This window comes from Mustela nigripes, chromosome 6 (assembly GCF_022355385.1).
Source record: "Mustela nigripes isolate SB6536 chromosome 6, MUSNIG.SB6536, whole genome shotgun sequence".
NCBI lineage: Eukaryota > Metazoa > Chordata > Mammalia > Carnivora > Mustelidae > Mustela > Mustela nigripes.
In genome coordinates this window covers 55,349,566-55,374,772 of record NC_081562.1, presented here as the reverse complement: position 1 = coordinate 55,374,772, position 25,207 = coordinate 55,349,566, and the positions used below count along the sequence as shown (strand labels likewise).

At 37.0% G+C, this 25,207-nt stretch overlaps 1 protein-coding gene across 2 annotated transcripts in view; it reads left to right on the top strand.

Moving 5' to 3' along the window:
• LRP6 (LDL receptor related protein 6) overlaps nt 1-25,207 on the top strand; it is a 167,728-nt gene that overhangs the window by 116,126 nt on the left and 26,395 nt on the right. For both annotated transcript variants that reach the window (XM_059402617.1, XM_059402616.1), the window contains exons 12-17: nt 412-738; nt 7,964-8,166; nt 10,253-10,464; nt 11,407-11,597; nt 18,768-18,977; nt 21,660-21,785. In XM_059402617.1, coding sequence (XP_059258600.1) covers nt 412-738; nt 7,964-8,166; nt 10,253-10,464; nt 11,407-11,597; nt 18,768-18,977; nt 21,660-21,785 — 1,269 coding nt within the window. The remainder of the gene's footprint in view (nt 1-411; nt 739-7,963; nt 8,167-10,252; nt 10,465-11,406; nt 11,598-18,767; nt 18,978-21,659; nt 21,786-25,207) is intronic.

Here is a 25,207-nt window from a genome sequence, read left to right as displayed (position 1 = left end):
TTCAGTGGACCAGTCTGGTTTTAAAATTGCTTTTAAATAAATTGAGATAAATAAAATCCTATTTTAAATTGCTTACAAATGTCAGGGTGCCTGGGTGGCTCAGTGGGTTAAAGCCTCTGCCTTTGGCTCAGGTCGTGATCTCAGGGTTCTGGGATCAAGCCCCGCATTGGGCTCTCTGCTCACAGCAGGGAGCCTGCTTCCCTTCCTCTCTCTCTGCCTGCCTCTCTGCCTACTTGTGATCTCTGTCAAATAAATAAATAACATCTTTTAAAAAAATATTAAAAAAAAAATAAATTGCTTACAGATGTTATATTTTATATGTTACAGTCCCTTTTTTTTTGACCAATAAGACTTACACTCTCACATTTCATACCTCTGCTTCTCTCCTGTCTGCTGCCTTTCTGAAAATAGGACTTAACCGTGAAGTTATAGCAGATGACTTGCCTCATCCTTTTGGCTTAACTCAGTACCAAGATTACATCTACTGGACGGACTGGAGCCGACGCAGCATTGAACGTGCCAACAAAACCAGTGGCCAAAACCGCACCATCATTCAGGGCCATTTGGATTATGTGATGGACATCCTCGTCTTTCACTCCTCTCGGCAGGCAGGGTGGAACGAGTGTGCTTCCAGCAATGGGCACTGCTCCCACCTCTGCTTAGCTGTGCCAGTTGGAGGTTTTGTTTGTGGATGCCCTGCCCACTACTCTCTCAATGCTGACAATAGGACTTGTAGTGGTAAGCTGTGTTTCCCCGTAAAGCAAACTAGAATTCAAGGAGAAAGGAGGATTTTGAAAACACTGTGTCGTTCATGTTCTTTCTAGAGTAAAAAGTAGTTGAAGTCCAGAGTTGATTGTTTAACAAAAGAGAAAGACTAAAGATGGTAAAATGCAAGTTTTTGTAACTTACTATTTGAGGATATCTAATTGCTGTTACTTTTGAGCATTAAATATTTAGTGCACAATTGCATAGCTTCATTGAGAAAGATAGTCACACATGCATTACTCTACATAATTTATATTCATTCATTTTTATAAAGGAAGAGCAGTAAAGACAGTACAACAAGGAGAATCTTCAAAATACAACCTCCTTGTCCTTTGACGTTCATAAAATAGACGAAAGGTAAAAAATTTAAGTGTGTAAGAGTCCGTGGAAAATGCATATGAGTAAATTTAGCCTGGTATGAAACAGATGTAAATATATGGGAATTAGCCCATGCTGTGAACGTAGTGGGTGTTCAATTCCAGTTGATGACCAGATGACCAGATCTCCTCATCCAGTCACGAATCCATATTTTTTTTGGCTGCAGTATCTTCTGATATATAAACATTAGCAATAATATTACATATTACATATTAAACACACATAATCACACACACACTTTGCTAAGAACAGCAAAACACAGTGTGTAATAAACATTTTTGGCTTAGGGAAACCTGGTTTCTGACTCAAGTATATGTGCTGCCCATGTCTTGATGGATAGACAAGAAGTAAGTGGTAGATATGATAAAGAAATAGAGAATTCAATCAGAAAGAGTAAATTCATGGCAGAGAATTGTAGGAAATGGTTCACTAGGGTAAGTGGTAACAGAACTGCTATAGGATATTAGATTAACTATTAATTATTCAATTAGTAATATATAACAACATATAAATATACAGATAACATATAACAAAGTAAAAATATATATCATATAAATATATAAACATTTAAATATAACATATATTATATAATTATAGTAGATAAAGTAACAAATAATAGCATGATATAAAATAACTATTAACTATTCAATTAACTATTGAAATTATTTTGTGCCTTGAAGTATAAGAAGTCACATAGGAAAGGATTTAGTGTGTTCTGACACAAGGCTTCGGGTGTGAAAAAGGAAGACTATAAATTTATGTTCAATGATTTGGAGTCTTTACTATGTATTAGTTTTGTGTTCTACTAAAGCAAGTCACACAATTTTTTTTTATGTGTGCAGTGTTAGGGCTGGGCTGAGAGAGAGAAGCAGACTCCCTGCTGAGCAGGAGCCTGAGGCAGGGCTCCATCCCAGGACCCTGAGCTGAAGGCAGATACTTAACCAACTGAGCCATCCAAGTGCCCCAAGCCATGAATTTTTTAAGCTTTAAATTTCCCATTTGTAAATGGGAATAATAATAACTACTGTGTAAGGTTGCTGTGAAAATTAAGATACAACATGATTTAATTGTATTTAAAGAGAAAAGGCATGGTAGCTGGGAAGTGAACTAGACTGGTGTGGTAATCAGGTAGATTTGCTTGGGATGGTAACGGTGATGATGGAGAGAAGCTGCAGATTAAAGGTCTGTTCTGAAGCTAGAGTGAACAGAACTTGTTAATGGGTTGGATGTGAGGAAGAAGAGGATGGAGGGAGCAAGGATGACTTAAATTTTTGGTTTGAATAGTTAAGTTGATAGGAGATTAGAAGACTAGAGAGGAAGACTAATTAAAAAGTTCAGTTTTTGGCATGTTTGTATTGATTTTCCTATGGGACATTGAAATAGATACATTAATTATATAGTTGAATAGAAGAGGGGAGACATGAGGGTGGAGATAATAGATTTTGGAATTGCTAGCATGTATTTAAAATGGGTAAGATTACTTAGGGGAGAAGGTTTAGAGCTGGGGTCCGCAAACTTGCTGTAAAGGGCCAGAGAGTAAATATTTAGGCTTTGTGAATCATACAGTTTGTCACATCTGTTCAACTCTGTCCACTGTAGCATGAAAGCAGCCATTATCAAGATATTTCTAAATTATGTCTGAATTCTGATAAGCTTTATTCCAAAAAAGGCAGCAGGCCAAGATATAGCTGTGAGCCATAGTTTGCCAACTCCGGGTGTAGAGACAGGAAAGGATCTGGTAACCTAAGGAACTTTGAGGAAAGAAAGCACAGCAAAAGAGGTAGAAGGAAAAGCAGGCACCAGAAATAGGATTACTCCCAAAAAGAACTGTTGAATGCTGCTAAGAGGTTGAGTTAGGTGAAGCCTAATCTACTGGATTTTTTAATAAGGTGGTTATTAGTAACTCTAAAGAGAGTAATTGCAGGGAAGTAGTGGTGAAAGATTAGAGTTGGTCAAAATGTGAAAGGAGAAAGGGAAAGGAAGGTAGTATCTTTTTCAAGAAGTTTGACTTTGAATGGAAGGAGAAAATAGAGGTAATGACTGATGGAGGATGGAGACAAGGGGAATGTGGAAAGACTTTTTGAGATCATTATTTTAGCTGCTTATATCTGTGCATAATAGTTGGTGAGTAAAGGCCATGAGAAATCAGTGCTGGGAGTCCCTAATATCCGTCTCTCTTTGGTTACCTTTTGGTGATAGATCTTTAGTGTTTCACGAGGCTTTCTGTTGTGTGCTCTTTCTATAATGAGTACTATTTAATGTTTGTGTAGAGATATATTAGATTCCAAGACAGATTATGAGAGAATTTTAACACAAAGTACTTGCCATCAGAATGTTTTCCAGCATTGTGTGTGATTTATTCCTTGACCTGTGTTTCTTTCTTTCTTTCTTTCTTTTTTAAGATTTTATTTATTTATTTGAGAAAGTGAGAAAATAGACAGTGGGAAGGAGCAGAGGGAGAGGGAGACCTGCTGAGCAAGGAACCTGATGCAGGGTTCAGTCCTAGGATCCTGGGATCATGACCTGAGCCGAAGGCAGACGCTTAACCAAGCCACCCCTGACCTGCACCCCTGACCTGTGTTTCAAAAGTGAAATCAGATTGTGTTGTTTCTCTGCTCAAAGCCTTGCAATGACTCCCCATTTCACACGAAGTAAAAACCTACTTCTTCTAACGGCCTACAGGTTCCTACATGTTCCATACCCTACACTTTGCATCCCTCCCCTTTTGCTTCTCTAACCTCTAACCTCAGCTTCTACTCTTTTCTCCCTTGTTCTCCTCATGACAACCACACTAGCCTTTTTGTTACTTTCAGATATGCCAGTTACTTCTGCCTTAGGACTGTTGTACTGCTTCTTGCTCTTTGAAATGTTTTTCCTGCAAATATTTTCATGGATATACTTCACCTCCAAGTCTTTGCTTAATTGTGACCTATACAGTGAGACCTGGTCTACCTTATTTAAACCAAATCATCCTTTCATCCTTTCTAGCATTGCCAGTGTTTTTTACCTGTACTTTTTCTTTTTTCTGTAACACTTACCACTCTTTTATATCCTATACAATTTATATACTCTAATATTTATATACTATAACTTCTTTATTATGTTAATTGCTTTTGTCTGTCTACTGGAATATAAACTCCTTGAAGCAGCATTTTTTGTTTTGTTTTGTGTTTTCACTGATATATCTTAGGTGCCTACAACAGTGCTTGGTAAATAGTAATGATTCAAGAAATCATGTTAAATAAAAGGATGAAGAAGCAGTACAGACAGGACTTGGAAAAATACATGTGCTCTTTAATTCAACAGCTAAGTGACCTTGGGGAAAAGCTTAACATTTCTGAGTTTGCTTACCTAAAAATGGAGGTGATAATTTTGGGGATTAACATCTAGAATGATGAGTGATATGTTGGAGGTCCTAAATAAATAAATGTTTGTTTCTTTTCCTTCCCAATTTTCTAGAACAATTTTATTCTTTTACCTTCAGAATTATGGCTACAGGGCTTTCCATAGTTATTGTCATCTAATGTATATTTATTTATGTGTTTATTCCTTTATTCTTTCAATGAATATTTATTGAATGTCTGCTACATAATGGGCATCATTTGAGCCAGTGGAAAATGTAGCAGTGGATGAAATAGACATAACTCTCTACCCTCATGGAGCTTCTATTTTAGTGGAACAGATATTGAACCCAATAAGTAAAATTATATCATGGGTTAGGAGATAAATGTTATGGAGAAGTATTAAGAGCAAGAAAGGGTGAGGAAGATTGCAACATTAAATATGATGATCAGAGAAATCGTTACTGATAAAGTGACATTATGTCAAGAACTGAGAGAGATAAGGAAATGAGCGAGGTGGATAGCTGGGAGAAGACCTATTAAGTAAAGGGGATAGCAAATGGGAAGGCCTAAGGAGGGAGAATGGCATATCAGAGGAACACCTAGGAGGCCAGTGGGTAAAGAGATTAAGTCACAGAGGAAACAGGAAGCCAAATTGTGGAATCCCTTGTTTATTACCAAGGTGCCAGGTCTCTGTGGCACCTTTGTGCAAATTAAGGAAAGGTGTTTGCTTCGGGCAGCCATGCCCAAAGGTGCATGGCTTGGTTAATGACATGTGAACTGGATGTTGGTCCATACTCAGTGCCCTTGGCATAGTGCACAAATGGCCCATCACATGCAATGGACTTGGCCTTGTAGTTTATGAAGGTCTTACACAAGAGTGTCGCCTCCCTTTAAGCTGCAGGTGAACAGTTGTACCTTCAGAAGAGAGCTGAAAACCTCCCTCCTATGTAACACCTCATCTTTCAACTTGTGTAGCTGTCTTCATTGTGGAAATGCAAGACTCAGCCTGGATGACAATTTTTAAAGTACCAATTTGCAGAAGTTAATTGGGTTAGAGATTACATAAATTAAGATGGATTTAGATTTATAAAATGGCATATTCTTTTTTACTTTAAGCACTGAATGACTGAATCAAGTCTTCATTGAAGTAAGTCAGAACATTAGCTTCCTCTTAGAAATACTGAGCCAACTAATGTTGTTAATGCCATCCACAGACTTCTTGAAACAAGCATTTAGGGGACCTGGGTGGCTCAGTCTGTTAACCATCTGCCCTTGGCTCAGATCATGATCCCAGTGTCCTGGGATTGAGCCCTGCATCAGGCCACACACAGAGCAAGGAGCCTGCTTTTTCCTCTCCCTCTGCCTGCTGCTCCCCCTCTCCCTCTGCCTGCTTTTCCCTCTCCCTCTGCCCCCTACTTATGCATGCTCTCTCTCTGTCAAATAAATAAAATCTTGAAAAACAAACAAAAAAAAAAAAACAAGCATTTCTTTGGAGCCATATTTGGCTTTATCTTATTCTACATTTCTAGAACACCAAACTATGGAATCTAATTGAAGGTTAAAACTGACTCAAACCTCCCAAAAACCAAAAAGCCCAGTAAAACAGTAGGAGCCAAATAAAAATTTGATTAATTGTTTTCCAGGCAGGAGAAGTTGGCAACTAAAACTCTTTAGTCTAAGCTTCATTGTATGTCTTAGTGTAAGTGGTGATTATTCTGTTAGAAACTTACTGTTTAGAGCCCCTCCCCTTTTTTTCTTGACTTACAAGAAAGTAATACTGCCAAAAAAATAATTCTTTAAAAAAAAAAAAAGATAGCTACTCTGTTGTGACATGTATTCTTACTACTTAAGGCATGGGTTCAACTAAAACTGCTAAAAGTTGTAAGTCAGTATGTGATGGAGTCAACTCCAGATAATGAAGGATTCCACTGGAATCTTTGGAATACTTTCTGATCTTCTAAGCTGGATATGGGCTTTTAGCCAGTGAAGTACTTATATAAAGCAGGATTTCTATGTTGTGAATGTAACATTGTGTGTCAATGACGCTTCACTTAAAAAATTAAAAAAAAAAAATTCAGTGTTGTGAGTACCAAGTTTCTTTATGAATACCAGTGAGTTTCTTTGGGATTGAAGCCAATGTACATTTGGGTATAAATGTAAAGTAAACCAGGGAAGGACACATAATGGAGTTGTGAAGAATGGGGCTTAGGAAGAAATAAAGCAAGGAGTTCTGGATCGCCCATTTATGTTTGTATCCATGAGAAGGACAAAATTCTACTGGATTTAGGTGATGACTGGATACCAAGAGAATAGAGTGTAATTATGGAATTTTTATATATTATGTTTTAATGAAGATGTTCAAAATGCTAGTAGACTTTGAAGTTGTCGGAAGCACTGTCAAGTGCTGTTGTTTTCTAGATATTTGCCTGCATTAAAGATAATTACATAGTAGTAATCAGTGGCTTACTCCCCAGGAAAGGGAAATTTAGTCTGTGTTGCATTTCCCCATTTCATAAGTTTAGGATATCATCTTAGCATCAGAACAGAATATTTTTTAGTGAAAATATAAATACAAGGTTTTTTTTAATGAGGATCGGAGCTAATGAGTATAACGCATTTGTTTTTACTAGTTCTGTGTGTGTCTGTGTGTATGTGTGAGAGAAAACGAGAAGGAAGGATGGAAAGGGGAGGAGAGAGAGATTTTTACTGGCTCTCTGTCCTTACAGTTATCATATATACACAATGCAAAATAAAACCTGTATCTGTAGTCCATGAGGGTTTGTTTAATTTCTGTTAATACCAACTTTATTACTGCTACTGCTCGATAATAATGAGCAATAATTATTTTACTCTACATTTATATAATTTTTCATTGAGGTATAATTGACATAATGCATTACAATTTTTAAAGTATCTTTATATATTTTGTAAAATTCTTAGAGCAACTTAATGAGCAGGATGAGATCATTATAACCTTATTTTAGAGTTGAACAAACTTTGACCTAAAGAGGTTCATTGACTTACTTATGATCAAGTGACTAAATAGTAAGACAGCTGAGACTAAAACCAGTCGTGAAGCTTTTGCTTTGACCTATGGAAGCTATTTTCCTGCCACCCACAAGAATAGGTTACGGAAGAGTAGGATTATTCATTTGGTGGACAAGGAGAATTTTGATATCATTATCAAATGCTTCTTGAAATTGAGTCTCCTTTTATACCACTGTGGACAAGATGGAACAAAATGGGCTAGCAGCGTGTCACTGAATAAATTCATAACTGGTTTGGTTGCATAGTGCTGATTAGTGTCACCTTGAGGAGAGTTTCTGGGAACATTCCAAAGGGTTTTGTTCTCAGCCCTACTTCCTTAGCATCTGTGTTTGTTTTGTATGAAATACAGGCAACAAGTTAATCAAATACTTGGGTGATACAAGACTTAGAGTAATTGTGTTTCAAATTTGCTCTTGTCCTTCTTTAAGCTCCAACTACTTTCCTGCTCTTCAGTCAAAAGAGTGCTATCAACCGCATGGTGATTGATGAGCAGCAGAGCCCTGACATCATCCTTCCTATCCACAGCCTTCGCAATGTCCGGGCCATAGACTATGACCCACTGGACAAGCAACTCTATTGGATTGACTCACGACAAAACATGATCCGAAAAGCACAAGAAGATGGCAGCCAGGTAATTCAGGGCTCAGTTAAAAATCTGTTTTTGTTTTTTTTTCCTGGTAGTTGGAGTAACCAACCATCCTGTTTTACTTAATTCTTGAGAGAGAAAGAGAATGTGTGTGTGTGTCTGTGAGAGAGAGAGAGGGAAAGAGGAGAAGGGGGGGGGGGACTTCGAATTCTGGACCTAGCAGCTTTTTTCCTTCCTAATGATCTTTGAATAAACAATTGATGATTCCATTGGATTAAAATTTGTACAAGGAAGGTGCCTGGGTGGCTCAGTTGGGTAGTCGACTTCCTCCGGCTCAGGTCATGATCCCGGAGTTCCGTGATGGAGTCCCACATTGGTCTCCCAACTCTGCGGGGAGTCAGCTTCTCCCTCTGACCTTCTCCCCCTGACCTTCTCCCCTCTCATGCTCTCTCTCTCTCTCAAATAAATAAATTTTTTAAAAATTATACAAGGAAAATTTATGCTCATATGTTGGGAATGACTTTGTCGCTGCCACTCATATCTGTTTTTGTAGTTTTTTCCATTATGGCTCCATTTACATGGAATGTTAGAAGCTTTTAAATCAAATAGACCTTGATTTTGATCTCAGCTCTGTCACTCACTAGGATTCTTATGAACTTCTTTTTTAAAGATTTATTTACTTATTTGAGAGAGAATCCTCAAGCAGACTCCCTGCTGAGTATGGAACTGGCTATGAACATGACCTGAACTGAAAGCAAGAGTAGGCTGCTTAACTGACTGAGTTACCCAGGAACCCCTTTTATGAACTTTTTAGCTGAAAACTATGCAAAGCTCATAGTCCACTATCTGTTACATAGTAGGTGGGGACGCAGTAAATAACAGTTCTATTATTATTAACTATTTTTAAAACGTTCAGAGGATAGGAAACTTATCAGTAAAATTAAAAACATCTAGGATATGTTATCACTAACCTAATGAGATGGAGGGGCTATTATATGGTGACTGTGGGATGGGGATGAAAATGCTATTAACAAATCTTGTCTATGTTTACACACCAGTCACAGTTTGCATGCTATTTTCCATATTACATGACTTTCTGTGGCTAAGCAGTTTTAAACTGGGATTGCCATAAATAATTATTAGTCTTCCTTATAGCAGTGATGATGGATTTTGAGTGTATCAAACTTTGGGGAAATTGGATTACTAACTTTTGATATGTCTACTATTTCAGAAAAAAATAGCAAGGAGATAATTATTTAGGGGCTGTTGAGGGGTTGTTGAGGGGGTACAGTTATAGGGGTGTATTACAGATGCACCTTATACTACATAGGCCAGGGCTAACAGGCTAAGTAGTAGATAGAAATTATATTATTGCTGTTATTATACAGCCGAGGACAGAAGATAAATGAGATAGCTTCATTAAGGAATATGTTACCACAGAGTTGCCAAGTGAAGGAAGTGTCATTTATTTGGGTAGAACAGATGAACTGAACATCTCTAACTACTTTGTTAAAAAAATTTTTTTTTCGGTGGTTTGAGGATTGGAGAAAGACATGACTGGTAGGTGTGGTTTGTAGCCCTAATTACTATTGTCTCTGTAAGCAATTTCTCCCCTTCAGCACTGTTGACATTTTTTAGGCTGTATAAATAGGTCTTTGTTGTGGAGGGATGATCTGTACATTGTAAGCTGTTTAGTAGCGTCCCTGATCTCTATCCACTAGATGCCAGTTACATCTCCATAGGTCTAGCAGTCCAGAATGTCTCCATACCATGCCAAGTGCCCCAAGTTAAGAACCACTGCTTTAGTGGTATTTCTGAGGAGTGGTTCTAGCTGAGACAGCTGCCACCTCCTCACTCTAATCAATGCACTGTCAGGTCCCTAGAACAATTTATATGGCCTCCGCTCTCTCCTCTGCCCCAGGTCATAGTAACCAAAGGGAACATTTGAAATGCATGGTAACAAGGAGGCACATTATCCATAAAAAAATGTATTATTAAGGAATGTCTGGTGAGACTTGAGCATTCCTTCTCAAGTTTGTAACCACATATGTGTAAGCATTGTGAGTGATCACCTCAGGGCTCTTTGGCTTGGAGTCTAATTTTCTGTGTGTATGTGTTTTTCTTTCCCCAGGGCTTTACTGTGGTTGTGAGCTCAGTTCCAAATCAGAACCTAGAAATACAACCCTATGACCTCAGCATTGACATTTATAGCCGCTACATTTACTGGACTTGTGAGGCCACCAATGTCATTAACGTAACGAGATTAGATGGGAGATCAATTGGAGTGGTACTAAAAGGCGAGCAAGACAGACCTCGAGCCATTGTGGTGAACCCGGAGAAGGGGTATGTTACTGAAGTTGCATTCAGATATCTTGGTGTCTGAGACCCTCATCCTTTTCAGCTCATGTGTTCTTTACTGATTTTACTGCCTAGAATTTCTTTCCTTAGTCACTGTTGCTATAGTTCTAATTTCTAACTGTACCTTCAGGATGATTGGAACCTCAACATCCTGTACGAAGTTTTCCTTGATCTATCTGACCCCAGCCAGATGTGATTTTCCCCTCTCCCAAGTATCCAGCCCTCTTTCTGTGCCTCTCTAGTTATTTTTAGTACTCTACCTTACACTCAATTGTTTTTCAGGTTATATTTTCTACTGTAAGTTCCTTTATGACAAGAACCAATACATTTTCTTCACTCAATACAGAGCTTTACATTTAGACTCATTTGCACCTGAATGAATAAGGAATTCATCAGGGGAACTAGCTTATTTCAGAAGAGAGGAAAGAGATGAGCTCTAGAAGTTAAATATGAGAAATAATTCATGTATGACTTAGTTTTAGTTATGAAATAGACTAATTGGAGAAGGAATTTAAAATTTGGTGTTCAGGTCTTCCTGGTTAACTGTTCTTTTATTTCTTTTATTTTATTTATATATTGTAATATTCCAAAAGCATAAGTATGCCTGTGTCTATTACTTCATTTTATTTTTAAGAATCTTTACATCCAGCGTGGGGCTTGAACTCGAAACCATGGGATCAAGAGTTATCTATCCACTGAACAAGCCAGGCACCTCTATCACTACATTTTAATCCGTGAAAATTAGCTCCCTAAGAACTTTTATGTACCCTGTGTTACTATTACTGAAAATAATTAAGGTATCCCATAGCCTTAAAAATATATATTTTAAAACTTTTAAAAACAAGATTTAAAAATATTCTCCTTTTATCTTAAGAATGTTCTCATTTTGCACGGTTTCTTTGCTGACCTGTTTCCTTCTCTCTTCAGGTATATGTATTTTACCAATCTTCAGGAAAGGTCTCCCAAAATTGAACGGGCTGCTTTGGATGGAACAGAACGGGAGGTCCTCTTTTTCAGTGGCTTAAGTAAACCAATTGCATTAGCCCTTGATAGCAGATTGGGCAAGCTCTTTTGGGCAGATTCAGATCTCCGGCGAATTGAAAGCAGTGATCTCTCAGGTACCCAAGAAGTGTTTTTCTTATTTTAATTTGAGTTATTGAGATGATTCGTTAAACATGTATTTTTTCTTCCATCCTATTCATTTTATGCACATTTCTTTACAGTTCTATTTACTAAAGGGTAATTAGCATCATGTTGGTTGGGAAGTACTTTTTCTTCAACTGTCAACATGATTAGTTCCTCTGTTATCTAATAATTTCCTAATTTTCTTGATTTGGGCTCTGTAAATAATATATTTCTAATGCATCACTTCTCCCTTCCTAATTTTTATGTTCTAGTTTATGTTCTTGTCTTCTCTGGCCTAGGGTCTAGCCTATGAAATCTCCTCCCTGCTGATTTTCCCCCCTTGAAAGTTTATACACTGTTCCTAAATTTTTTGAAGCATGGTTTCTAATCATGTCACTGCTACTAAAAAAATCTTCAGGATAGTCTCAGAACCTGAAGAAAAAGTCTAGTTGGATACTTAATTTGGTATTCGCCTTTCACAAACCCATCGTCAAACTCAAATAATCTTACCATTGCTGGTGTTGTAACCAAATTAAATCATTTTTTGGTTCTTCACATGTACTTTTACTTTTTTTTTTTTTTTTTTAAAGAGAGAGATCACAAGTAGGCAGAGAGGCAGGCAGAGGGAGAAGGGGAAGCAGGCTCCCTGCTGAGCAGAGAGCCTGATGTGGGGCTCGATCCCAGGACCCTGAGATCATGACCTGAGCCAAAGGCAGAGGCTTAACCCACTGAGCCACCCAGGTGCCCCTAAAGATTTTATTTGGGAGAGGGAGTGAGTGAATGAGTGAGAGAGAAGGAGCAGGGTGAGTTGCCAAGGGAGAGGGAGAAGTTGACTTCCCCTGAGCAGGATGATGTGGGCCTCCATCCCAGGGCCCTGGGATCATGACCCAAGCCAAAGACAGATGCTTAACCAATAGAGCCACCCCGGTGCCCCAAGTTTTGTTTAAAATTTAAATTAACTTTATATATGTCTGCACACACACTATATTTGATGACAGCTTGCTCTCTAAAAATATTTATACTGTGTATACACATGTGTATGTGTACATTCATACCAATAGGTATACATACTATTAAAAAACATACGAGTCTTTCTCTGATTGACTTATTTCATTAAGCATAATACCCTCTAGTTCCATTCACGTCATCGCAAATGACAAGATTTCATTTCTTTTGATGGCTGCATAGTATTCCATCATGTATATATACACACCACATCTTCTTTGTCCATTCATCTGTTGATGGACATCTAGGTTCTATCCACAGTTTGGCTATTGTGGACATTACTGCTATAAACATTCGGGTGCACATGCCTCTTCAGATCACTACATTTGTATGGCGTATCCCTCCATTTTTTTAGGTCTTGTTTGATAATTTTTAGTATATCTTTACACTTTCCTCTGTAGAGAAGGAGAGATATTACATAAATCTTCTTCCAGTTTGTGATTTCCTTTTTCATTCTCCCAGTGGTATCTTTAGATGAAAAAATTCTTAATTTTAGTGCAGTATAGTTTACTAATTTTTCCCTTTAAGATTAGTACCTTTTATGCTCTATTTAAGAAATCTTTGCCTACTGCAAAGTCACAAAGATATTCTGTTGTGGTTTTTTTTTCCCCGAAAATTTTTAACTTTTCTCATTGAGATGTATGATCCATTTGGAACTTTTTTGTGTGTATGTTGTGAGGTAGGGGTTAAAAAATTTTTTTTCCCCATATTACTATTTGATTTAACATCAGTTTTTGAGAAGATAATTCTTTCTCCACTGTTCTCTAACAACATCATCTTTGTTATAAATGAAGTGACTATATTTGTATGAGTTTGTTTTTGGAATCTAATGTTCCTTTGGTCACTTTGTCTTATGTGATATTTTATTGTCTTAATTGTTTATAATGTTATAACAAATTTCTCTGGCAGTGTTCATCTTTAATATTTCTTCAAGATAGCTATTTGTTGACCCTTTGTATTTCCATTTACATTCTAGAATCTGCCTCTGAGTTTCCACCAAAAAATTCCAAACCTAGTAGAATTTTTGACTGGGTTTGCTTTGAATTTATAGGTCAATTTATTTTTTTTTTTTTTTTTTTTTTTAAGATTTTATTTATTTATTTGACAGAGAGAGATCACAAGTAGGCAGAGAGGCAGGCAGAGCGAGAGAGGAGGAAGCAGGCTCCCCACTGAGTGGAGAGCCCGATGCGGGACTCGATCCCAGGACCCTGAGATCATAACCTGAGCCGAAGGCAGCGGCTTAACCCACTGAGCCACCCAGGCGCCCTGAATTTATAGGTCAATTTAGAGAGAATTACTATTTTTTATATTAGTCTTCCAAATCATGAACATGGTATATACCTCCACTTATTCAGAACTTGAATTTCCCTCAGTGTTTTATAGTTTTCTGTATAGAGATCTTTCCCATTTTTCATTAGAGTTATTCCTTGGTATTTGAGGCGTTTGAATGTTAGTGGTAAAGAGTATTCTAAATATTTAATATTTCATTTTCTGATTGTGGCAGGAATAAAAAATAGTTACTTTTTTTTTCTCTCATTCTGTTATTATGAGCTCATACCCAGGGACCTTGCTAAATTCAGTTATCTGTGATTTCTTTAAGATTTGAATATCATAGAACCATTTATCTACAAATTAATGAAGGTTTCTTTTTCCTTGTTGCGTTATTGTTCTGGCTAGGACCTCCAATACAATGTTGAATAGAATAATAGAATTTTGGGTTTTTTGGTTTTGTTTTATTTTTGTTTTTCTTAATTTGGGGGAAAGCATTCAGTACTTCATGATTAGGTATTATCTACTAAGGTTTTTCTGTAGATGACATTTTTATCAGATTAGGGAGGTTCCCTTCTGTTCCTAATTTGCATTGTAGAAAATGCTACATTTTCCTTTTTATATATTGCTGGATTTTGTTTAAATGTTTGTGTTTGTGTTCATGAGGATGAGTACCCTATAATTTTTCTTTCTTACAAAATTGGCATTTTGCCATCAAGGTTACATTAGCCTCATGAAAATAATTGTTTCCTCTTTTTCTGTTTTCTGAAAAAGGTTAGTATAATGTTGATAGTTGGGTTTTTTCCCCCTTCATTATATATTCACAAACAAACACTTTTATCATGGGCTCTCTTTCTACTTTATATTTCTAACCTCCCACGGAGCCTTACACATTGGATTGTATTTAGTACTTGTGTAGTTTATTGAATAAATGAACATGTTTTTTCATTGTTGACTCCAGAGTTTTATTTAAAACTGCCATTAAAATAGATCAGGTCCTTATCATGTTTGGGATCCTGCAGTGACACTGTTGACAGCTCTTTTTTCTCCAGGACCACTTGAAGCCATCCTCACACTACCATCAGCTAATCTTTTTTATTTACTCTTATTATTTTAGGTTTAATTTTAATTTTCATTGAAGTGATACATGTAAATATTTGTGAAAATCAAATGCTTCTACTTAGTTTATAACAAGAAACAAGTCTTCTGTCCTACCTACTACTCTCAATTCCCATGCTGAGACATCTGCTTGTTATTTTTAAAATAACTTGCTTAAGGGGCGCCTGGGTGGCTCAGTGGATTAAGCCGCTGCCTTCGGCTCAGGTCATGATCTCAGTGTCCTGGGATCGAGCCCCGCATCGGGCCTTTGCTCAGCGGGAGCCTGCTTCTCTCTCTCTCTCTCTCTGCCTGACTCTCCGCCGACTTGTGATCTCTCTGTCAAATAAATAAATAAAATCTTTAAAAAAAAAAAATAAATAAAATAACTTGCTTAAAACAGCTATTTCTTGATTTTTCAATTTAAGACATCACAAGTTGACTTCCCTTGATGGAAAATAAATATTTTGTTGTCTTAAACTATATAGCCCCAAAATACTCATATGAACTCTCCTCCCATCCTCCCAGGATAGTTATATTTTTAAAAAATATTTTATTTATTTATTTGATGGAGAGAGAGAAAGAGAGAGAGAGAGTGAATGAGTGGGAACACAAGCAGCGGGGAGTGGGAGAGGCAGAAGCAGTTTTCCCACTGAGCAGGGAGCCTAACTCTGGGCATGATCCCAGGACTCCGGGATCATGAGCTGAGCTGAAGGCAGACGCTTAATGACTGAGCCACCCAAGGGTCCCTCATAATTTTTAAGTTCATACTTATTATTTATGGCTACGAAAATATTACCATTAGCATGTTTCTTTCTATAGCTCTTTTTCCCCAAGTTAATCTTGTCTAATATAAGTATTGTTTCAGTACCTATAGAATAGGTTCATTGAGCAGTCCATCCTTTTTCTTTTTAACTGAATGCATGCCTCTTGAATTTCTTTATCATTTGCTCCAGTGTGAATTTTCTTGCTTTTTAGGCCAACTTCTTTTCACTGTTAATTCTGGTGATGTACTTGCCAGTCTCCTTGGTGCTGAAACCTATTTACTCGATTCCATTTCTCTGGCTAATTTCTTTTTCTTGCTAGAACACATCCTCTGTTAGCTTCTTCTTCTTTTTTTTTTTTTTTTTAAGATTTTATTTATTTATTTGACAGACAGAGATCACAAGCAGGCAGAGAGGCAGGCAGAAAGAGAGAGGGGGGGAAGCAGGCTCCCTGCTGGTCAGAGAGCCCAATGTGGAGCTTGATCCCATGACCCTGGGATCATGACCCAAGCCGAAGGTAGAGGCTTTAACCCACTGAGCCACCCAGGTGCCCCCTCTATTTGCTTCTTAAGGGAGTTTATAGGAGGTTAAAATATTTTGTATTTGTCTGAATTTTTTTTCCCCTCAGACTTGGTTGATAATTCAGATGTATATAGCATTCATGTTTTATAACTGTTTTCTCCCAGTTTTGAAGGCAGAGCTATCTCTGTTGTCTTCAAGCATCTCATGTTGTTGGGAAGTCTGATGTCATTGTGATTCTTGACTATTTTTATGTGATCCTTTATTTTCCCCTCCAGAAGCTTTTAATATCTTCTCTTTTTCCCAGATGTTGTAGAATTTAATGATAATGTGCCTTTGTGTGATCTCTCCCTGACTTCCCTCTTGGTCTCTTTCTTTCATTGAACTGGCAAGTCCTCTCTATCTGGAAATTTACATCTTGAGTTCTGGAAAGCTGGTTTTTGGGTGGGGGTTTCTTTTGTGTGTGTGTGTGTGTGTGTGTGTGTGTTTTAATGTTTCTTATGATCTGTTTTCTCATTCTGGAACTTCTACTCTGTTGTTGGATCTTGACTATAACTGTTTTTCTCACTCATTTCCCGTCTCTTTATCTTTTTGTTCTGCTTTCTGAGAGAGTTTTTCAAATTGTTTTTCCAAACCTCTTCCCCCCCCCCGCCCAGGTATCATATTTTTAATTTCCAAGGACTCTTACGTTCTGTGGATGTCTTGCTCCCATCACAACAGCATGTTTTTTAGGGTTTTGTTGCTATTGATTTGGGGGTTTTTTCTGCTTTTAATTGCATCTGTTTTTCTAAATTTCTTTATTCTATTTATTCGTTTTGGACTTTGAATTTAAAAGTTGTTTTCCTTAAATATCTGGTGATCTTTAGTTGTCTATATTTAATAGTGAGGCATTAAAAATGCTGCCTTTCCCATTGCTGCTGCCTGTGAAGGAGTAGGAATCTTAAGGACACCTGGCTGTTTTCTAATGGGATTCCCAGGTGACACTGTCTGAAGTTTGTTTCTCTTGGAAACTTCAGGGGTTTTATTTGATTATTGTTGTTGTTGGTTTGTTTTTTCTATAGGGGTATAGGAAAGTCTTCTGTAGGAGGATAAAAGCTGGCTGCTAGAATTCGTGGAATCTAGTGGGAAAAGAGACAACTTATAATGGAGAGTCTCACCAATTAGAAAGTAGACTTTTAATCAATGCCCCTGTAAAATCCCATGTATGGCACCACCTCTTTGTCTTTGCCTGGTGTGTTAAAATCTAGTTCATCCTCTTTAGAAAGTATATGTTCGGTCTCCTGATAAAGGAAGGGAGGAGACCCAGGAGCTGAATAACTTCTTATACTTATTTTCAATCAGCCCTCTTCTCTCAGCCCCAACCATGTAACTCCTCCCTTTGTTTTGTTTTGAATTACCTGGTGCTCCCAGTTCCTGAGCTAATTGATTTTGTTGCTGGCTTCACGAACTGCAGGCTTTTAGTTTTCTATGGGCTGCTATGTCCCTGGTCTGCTCCAATTTCTGAATTTTGTATCATTTTGTGCTCTGCTTTTTTGTTTGTTTTTACGGGGTTTTACCTTAACTTTTTACTACAAATTTTAGGAGCCCAAGAAAATTTGTGTTTAACCCACCCTTGATCTGAATGTTGACTTAGGCAGTGACTTCTCATCTGGAGCATCTCCCCCTTTTTCTCCCTTTATCAAACTTAGCATTATGCTTGCCTCTTTCCTAGAACTTCCCCTGATATTTCTAAAATACAAACTAAGGCCCTTTTTTAATTAAATTCTCATTACTTAGGTAGCAGGAAAATGTTCTATAGCTATTTGAAGGACTATTATGGGGAGGAGGGGGAATGAATATATTTTTTTCTTTTTGAATGAGGGAGAAACTATGGGGATGGAGAGAGTGGGGCACAGATTTCAACACACTGTGTGAAAGAACTTCCATATAGTTCAACAGTAGAACAGTTGCCTGTTAAGATTTAACATCCCATGTCTGGGATGTTGTAGAAAGAATTCTTACTTTGTGGTGTGGTTTGAACCAGATAATCTTTGAATCAGTCATTTTTTCTGTGTTCTGAGTGGCCAGAAGGCGTGAGGGTGGAGTGGTTCTTCACAGAGGCCTCAGGTGTACTCAGCAATAGGGGAGGCCAAGAGCTCAGAGCTCTGGGCTCACCACCACTGCTTTATCCAAAGAAGTCCGTTTTTATCTGATTTATATGTTAAGGCTTTTCATAAAATGTAATTTGAAAAGTGGACTCTGCCTTTAAAAAAATTTTTGAAAACCACTCTGTGTTTTCTATGTTTCTTTGAACTAGAGTATTTACTATGTATTGGGCACTTACTTGCTTTTGTTTGTATTTAAATGTCTAGTCTGTTCTGTGGTATGTCTTATATCTTTTCAGAATGCGTTTTAATTTTTGTGGTAGATACCTTATATTTTCCATTTCAATACTTTCGGAATCAAAAGTAGTTGCTGAATGTTTGATTTGACCTACATGAATCATTTCTGTTGAATGTTCTCTTTTCCAAGGTGCCAACCGGATAGTATTAGAAGACTCCAATATCTTGCAGCCTGTGGGACTGACTGTGTTTGAAAACTGGCTATATTGGATTGATAAGCAGCAGCAAATGATTGAAAAAATTGACATGACAGGTCGAGAGGGTAGAACCAAAGTCCAGGCTCGAATTGCCCAGCTTAGTGACATTCATGCAGTGAAAGAGCTGAATCTTCAGGAATATAGTAAGTGCTGATGGCAGACTGATAATTGCAGGAATCATGTTTATTATAAGAAATTAAGACTGAATTAAGATGTTCCTGTCTGTCTTCTTACCTTTTTAAAATTTTACTTATTTATTTATTTATAAGATTTTATTTATTTGAGAGAGAGCAGGAGCAGGGGAAGGGGCAGAGGGAGAAGCAGCCTCCCCTCTGAGGGACTCAGTACCAGGACCCTGAGATCATGACCTGCGCCAAAGGCAGACAGTTAACTGAGCCACCCAAGTGCTCCTTCTTACCCTTTTTTTTAAAGATTTTCGTGCACTTTTAATCTTGCCAATTTTTTAAACTGTGTTTTTAAAGCCTTATCGAACTCACCTGGGAGCTTTTTCAAATTAAACACCTTTTCCCCATAAAACAGGAGTGGGGGAAAGGAATGGTCTGGCTCATTTTCAAAAATTTCCTCAGATATTTATATATGTAATATATATTTATATATATTTTTATGTTTTTTAATTTTTTTTGAAGATTTTTTTTGGTTTATTTATTTGACAGAGAGAGATCACAAGTAGGCAGAAAGGCAGGAAGAGAGAGAGGAAGGGAAGCAAGCTCCCTGCTGAGCAGAGAGCCCGATGAGGGGCTCGATCCCAGGACCCCGGGATCATGACCTGAGCCGAAGGCAGAGGCTTAACCCATTGAGCCACCCAGGCGCCCCTATATTTTTATGTTTTATATATATATATATATAGAGAGAGAGAGAGAGAGAGACTGCTTGTCATGCTTTTTTTTTTTTTTTTAAATCTTGAACCCCTTTAAGAATAGTGGTATAAAGTATGTATTTTTTTTTTGTTCCCTGTGTGCCCCCATAGTTTGAACAAGAACAAAAATTATATTTATATAATAATATAGTTATCTTGGAATAACTTTATTAAGCAAAACCAAAAACTAGTGTGTTCAGAAGTTTTTGAAGTGAACTTAGAGAAGATTGCTTAATGGATACTTTGTTTTCTTCTAGATAAATTTCTCAATTGTATTCTCATCTTAGAAAAGTACTCAAATTTTTCTGAAAGCTTTTGAATATGGCTAATCATCTTGCCTTAATTTCTTGTTAATTTCAAAAGACTTCTCATAGCAATTACTACTATGGGTTTTATGTGATTGTCCCAGGAATGCTAATGTTAAATGAAATATTAAAGAGAGAACTATAGAACTCCTTAACTTCTCAACCTGATGCTTTCAAATCAGACTGGAGTATGAAAGGAGAATAGTGGAATGGGAACACCATTGCTTGTTCATGTCTTCATTTTGTTGTCACTGTTGATGAGCTTTTAGAAGTTAGAGACATTTGAGAATTAGAGTTAGAATTGTTGTCATTCTAATTTATGACATGTGACTCAAGCTGAATATTTAATAGAAATAAGGCCTTAATTTCTAAGCTATTTATTCACTTTACAAATGAATATTTTATTGCAGAAAATCTCCTTGGAGGTTTTCAGAATTTTAGGGGGAATGTCTTTTTTTTTTTTTTAAATAGACACTTAAATATGGTCTTAGATTTGGAAAAGCATTTTTTCAAATTTCTAATGACTTTAAAGAGAGTGAGATTTTTGTTTATCAGAAGTGTCATGGCCGGGAGGAGGTGCCTGGGTAGCTCAGTTCGTTAAGTGTCTGCCTTCAGCTTGGGTAATGATCTTAGAGTTCTGGGATTGAGCCTTTTATTGGGCTCTTCACTCAGCAGCTAGTCTATTTCTCCTTTTCCCTCTGTGATCTCTCTTTCTTTTGCTCTCTCTCAAATAAATAAAATCTTTAAAAAAAAAAGTGTCATGGAATTAAAATGTTGTAACTTTGTAGGTTGTGTGTTTTAGTGCAGTATGAACTGATGTCTGTTTTGGGACATCTGTGTAGTATAACACCTCTGTTCAGTTTCAGATAGCTGCCTCCCTCAGTCTCATCCATGCACACTGAAGCAGGACTGAGGTGTTATTGAGAACACAGATAATAAATAGGAGGCTATAGTAGATGCCACTATTCTGATGACAGATATCAAGTTGCTTGTAACACAGGCTAAGTAGAAAATTCAAAGCAACTTCATTAAGTCTAATTTGTAAAACAGACTTTGAAAAATTGCCCAAGTTTGTATTTATTTAATTTAGCCCAAATTTAAGGAAATTAAACATTTGTAACATTGCAAGTTACCTTTTGCAATTGATTAAGCAAATAATTTTGATTGTCTATGAGTGGTTGCAATCCATGTGAACTTTTTTCTTCTAACATAATAACTCTTAATTTTCCATATTTCATTATTTCTGTATTTCATTAAACTACAGTTTTTGAATAAAATCATCTGTTAGAATGGTAGAATTTCTGAGTTAAAAATCTTTGGAAGAGTTTTTGTATTTTAAGTAGAATAATGTCCAGGTTTCTGCATTCTCCCTAGCAATGTTTTTAGTTTCAATGATCAATTTTTTATATATATAAATATTTAAAGACAGTGGTTAGATATAAATATTTTGCATTTTTAAATTGTCCTCCTTGCAATTGTGTAAGGATACACAGTATTCTATTGTTAGTAGAATTAAGTCCAAGGTAATTTTAAATTTGGTGTTCTTGGTAATTCATAAATAATTAATTTTGACTTAGCTGCCCTTTCTTTCCTTCCTTCTTCCCTCCCTTCCTTTTCTTTCTCCTTTTTTTTTTCTTTTTCAGGACAGCACCCTTGTGCTCAGGATAATGGTGGCTGTTCACATATTTGTCTTGTAAAAGGAGATGGTACTACAAGGTGCTCTTGTCCCATGCACTTGGTTCTGCTTCAAGATGAGCTGTCATGTGGAGGTAAATATGTTATTTTCTTGTGCAGTTAACCTGTTCTGTGACTTAATCTAGCATTCTGTGATTTGGCAATGAAGTTTCTCTTTCCCCTAACTTGATTAGTCACTTACATTTCATTCATCTGTACTATCCTAGCCTTTTGGGTTACTTTGAGAGTGAATCAATCCATCATGATGGGTAGCACATAATCTAATCCTGGGACTAAGTTAGAAGTGCTGTTATTTGGGGGGAAATTAATCTTGTGAATGAATGCATTTCCTAATAATAAAGTAGCTTTTTTCACCCCAGAGAGTGAAAAAATGAATTAATTCTACCTCCTATAATCTCCATGTACTGAATTCTAGATTCTACAAAGTTTATGTGTCATTGCCAGGAATATATCCAGTGAAAAGAACATTCTTTTATTCACATCTATAGGTAGTTGCCTATTGTTTTTACTTATTTACCTAGCCAAAAAAAAAAAATTTTTTTTTAATATCACTCTAATATAATATGGCAGCGAAATTGGTTCAATCACTCATGAGAGCATAACAAATTGGTATATTCCTTTGTTAAAGCATAGTGTGGTAGCATCAAATAACGTAATAATATTCACTCTCTTAATTCAGAAATTCTCCTCTTGGCAATAATTCTAAGTTAATTCAGTTGAAGGGAAAAGACTCTTCTCTACAGTGGCAGTTTATAGATTGAAAGCCATTTAATTTCTAATGATAGGAAAATGAAGTAAAATAACTGAGTTTATACAGCTGTTAAACATTATGACCATCAACTTATGTAAAGAATGTAGCCAAAATTTGACTTAAATAGAAAAAAAATTTTTTTACATGTTTCTCTATGATGACAACTGCATAAAGTACATACTTCTGTGAACAAAGACTGGTTTATACATTCAAAATACAGAATTATTGATAAGATGGTATTATAAGAATATTTTATTCTAAGTTTACTTTTGTAAAAAAAAGTAAATAACATATTGAGTAGCAGCTGTGAGGCACTCTGCTTGGACTGTAGGAGATTTGAAGATCTTTGAGAAAGAGCATTTAGTTTAGTTGGGGAGAGCAACTATGTGTGTGGTAAACGTGGTAAACGTTAAGCTCTGGTACTTGAAGTGTCTTTCCACAAAATAGCAAGTGTTGCACAATAATGTGAATGTATTTAATGCCACTGAACTATATACTTGAAAGTGGTTAAAATAGTAAAGGTTGGGGCCCCTGGGTGGTGCAGTCAGCTGGGCATCTGCCTTAAGCTCAGGTCGTGGAAGTTGAGCCCTACATTGGGCTCTCTGCTCCGAGGGGAGGCTGCTTCTCCCTCTCCCTCTCCCTACTGCTCCCCCTGCCTGTGCTCTGTCAAATAAATAAATAAAGTCTTTTAAAAAATAAGTAAACTTTGTCACATATATTTTACCACAATAAAAAAAATTAGCAAGTATTTTCATATCAGGTCCTAGGTTGTTACTATAAGGCAAATCTTAGAAAAATTACTTTTATGTAATGGTAACATAGATAAAACTGAGTCAAGGATATCATCTTCCACTTAGAAAATGTCTTTTAAAAGACCTTTGCGAAGACAACTATCATATGATCTCCCTGATATGAGGAAGTGGAGATGCAACAGGGGGGGTTAAGGGCATAGGAGAATAATAAATGAAACAAGATGGGATTGGGAGGGAGACAAACCATAAGTGACACTTAATCTCACAAAACAAACTGAGGGTTGCTGGGGGGGAAGGGGGTGGAGTTATGGACATTGGGGAGGGTATGTGCTATGGTGAGTGCTGTGAAGTGTGTAAACCTGGTGATTCACATACCTGTACCCTGGGGGATAAAAATATATGTTTATTTTTTAAAAAAAGGTATAAAAAAAAATATATATATATATTTTTAAAAGACCTTTGTGTTTTTTCTTCACATTTAGTGAGTATTTTAAATGCATGTATTAAATTTTTTAAAAAATATATGTATTAAAATAATGGAGCCTTTTAGTAAATGTGTTACCAACACACAAACCAGGATATACAATGTTGTCATTAAAAAAAAGTACCCTGGGGGCACCTGGGTGGCTCAGTGGGTTAAAGCCTCTGCCTTCAGCTCAGGTCATGATCCCAGGGTCTTGGGATCAAGCCCCACATCAGGCTCTCTGCCTGGTGGGGAGCCTGCTTCCTCCTCTTTCTCTCTCTGCCTGCCTCTCTGCCTACTTGTGATCTCTGTCTGTCAAATAAATAAATAAAATCTTTAAAAAAAAAAAAAAAAAGTACCCTGGTATCCTTCCATAGCCACTTCTTTTCTAGAAGTAACCACTATTCTGATTTTTATTCCCATAATTTAGCTTTTCCTGTTCTTGAAATTTATGTAGAAATCATGGCATATATTTTTTTAAGATTTTATTTATTTATTTGACAGATTACAAATCGGCAGAGAGGCAGGCAGTGGGGTGGAGGGAAGCAGGCTCCCTGCTGAGCAGAGAGCCCAATGCAGGGCTCAATCCCAGGACCCTGGGAGCATGACCTGAGCTGAAGGCTGAGGCTTCAACCCACTTAGCCACCCAGGTGCCCCATATGTATTCTTTTTGTGTCTGATTCTCTTACTTAAGATTTTGAGATTTAGCCATATAGAGGAGTGTATCAGTAATTTGTTTCTTTTTATTACTGAGTAGTGTTTCATTGTAAAAATATGCCATAGTTTATTCTGTTGAGGGGCATTTAAATTGTTTTGTTTTTTGGTTCTGAAGAATAAAACTGCAGGGGCGCCTAGGTGGCTCAGTCAGTTTAAGGGTTTGCTTTGGGCTCAGGTCATGATCTTGGGATCCTAGATGGAGCCCCACATCCCTGCTTAATGGGGAGTCTGCTTTTCCCTCTCCCTCTGCCAGTTCCCCTGCTGCATTTGTGCTCTCTGTCTGTCAAATAAATAAATAAAATATTTAAGAAATGAAATAAGATCTTTTCTAAAAAAAGATTTTCGGGGTTGGGGGGGCACTTGGGTGGCTCAGTCAACCGGTTAAACATCTGCCTTTAGCTCAGCTCATGACCCCAGGGTCCTGGGTCGAGCCCCGAGTGGGACTCCCTGCTTTTCCCTCTGCCTGCTGCTCCCCCTAGTTGTGCTCATCCTCTCTCTCTCTCTGTCAAGTAAATAAATAAAAAAGGGGTGTTTTTTGTTTTGTTTTGTTTTTGTAATTTAACATTGATTTTACTGTGGAGGCAAATAAAATACAGAATTTTAATTCATCTGCCTGACTTTCAGGATGTGTTTTCATTTGAACCTGTCTTACCTATCCATTGCCTTTTGTATCTCACTTTATTTTTGTTTGGCTATTTAGAGTTTGATGATTACTGTTGCACATCCTGTTTTGCTTTACCTCAGTGGACTTGCTTGTGGTATTCCAGAGTTTTTTTTTTTTCTTTTTTCATGCCATCCTAAACCTTTGTTATT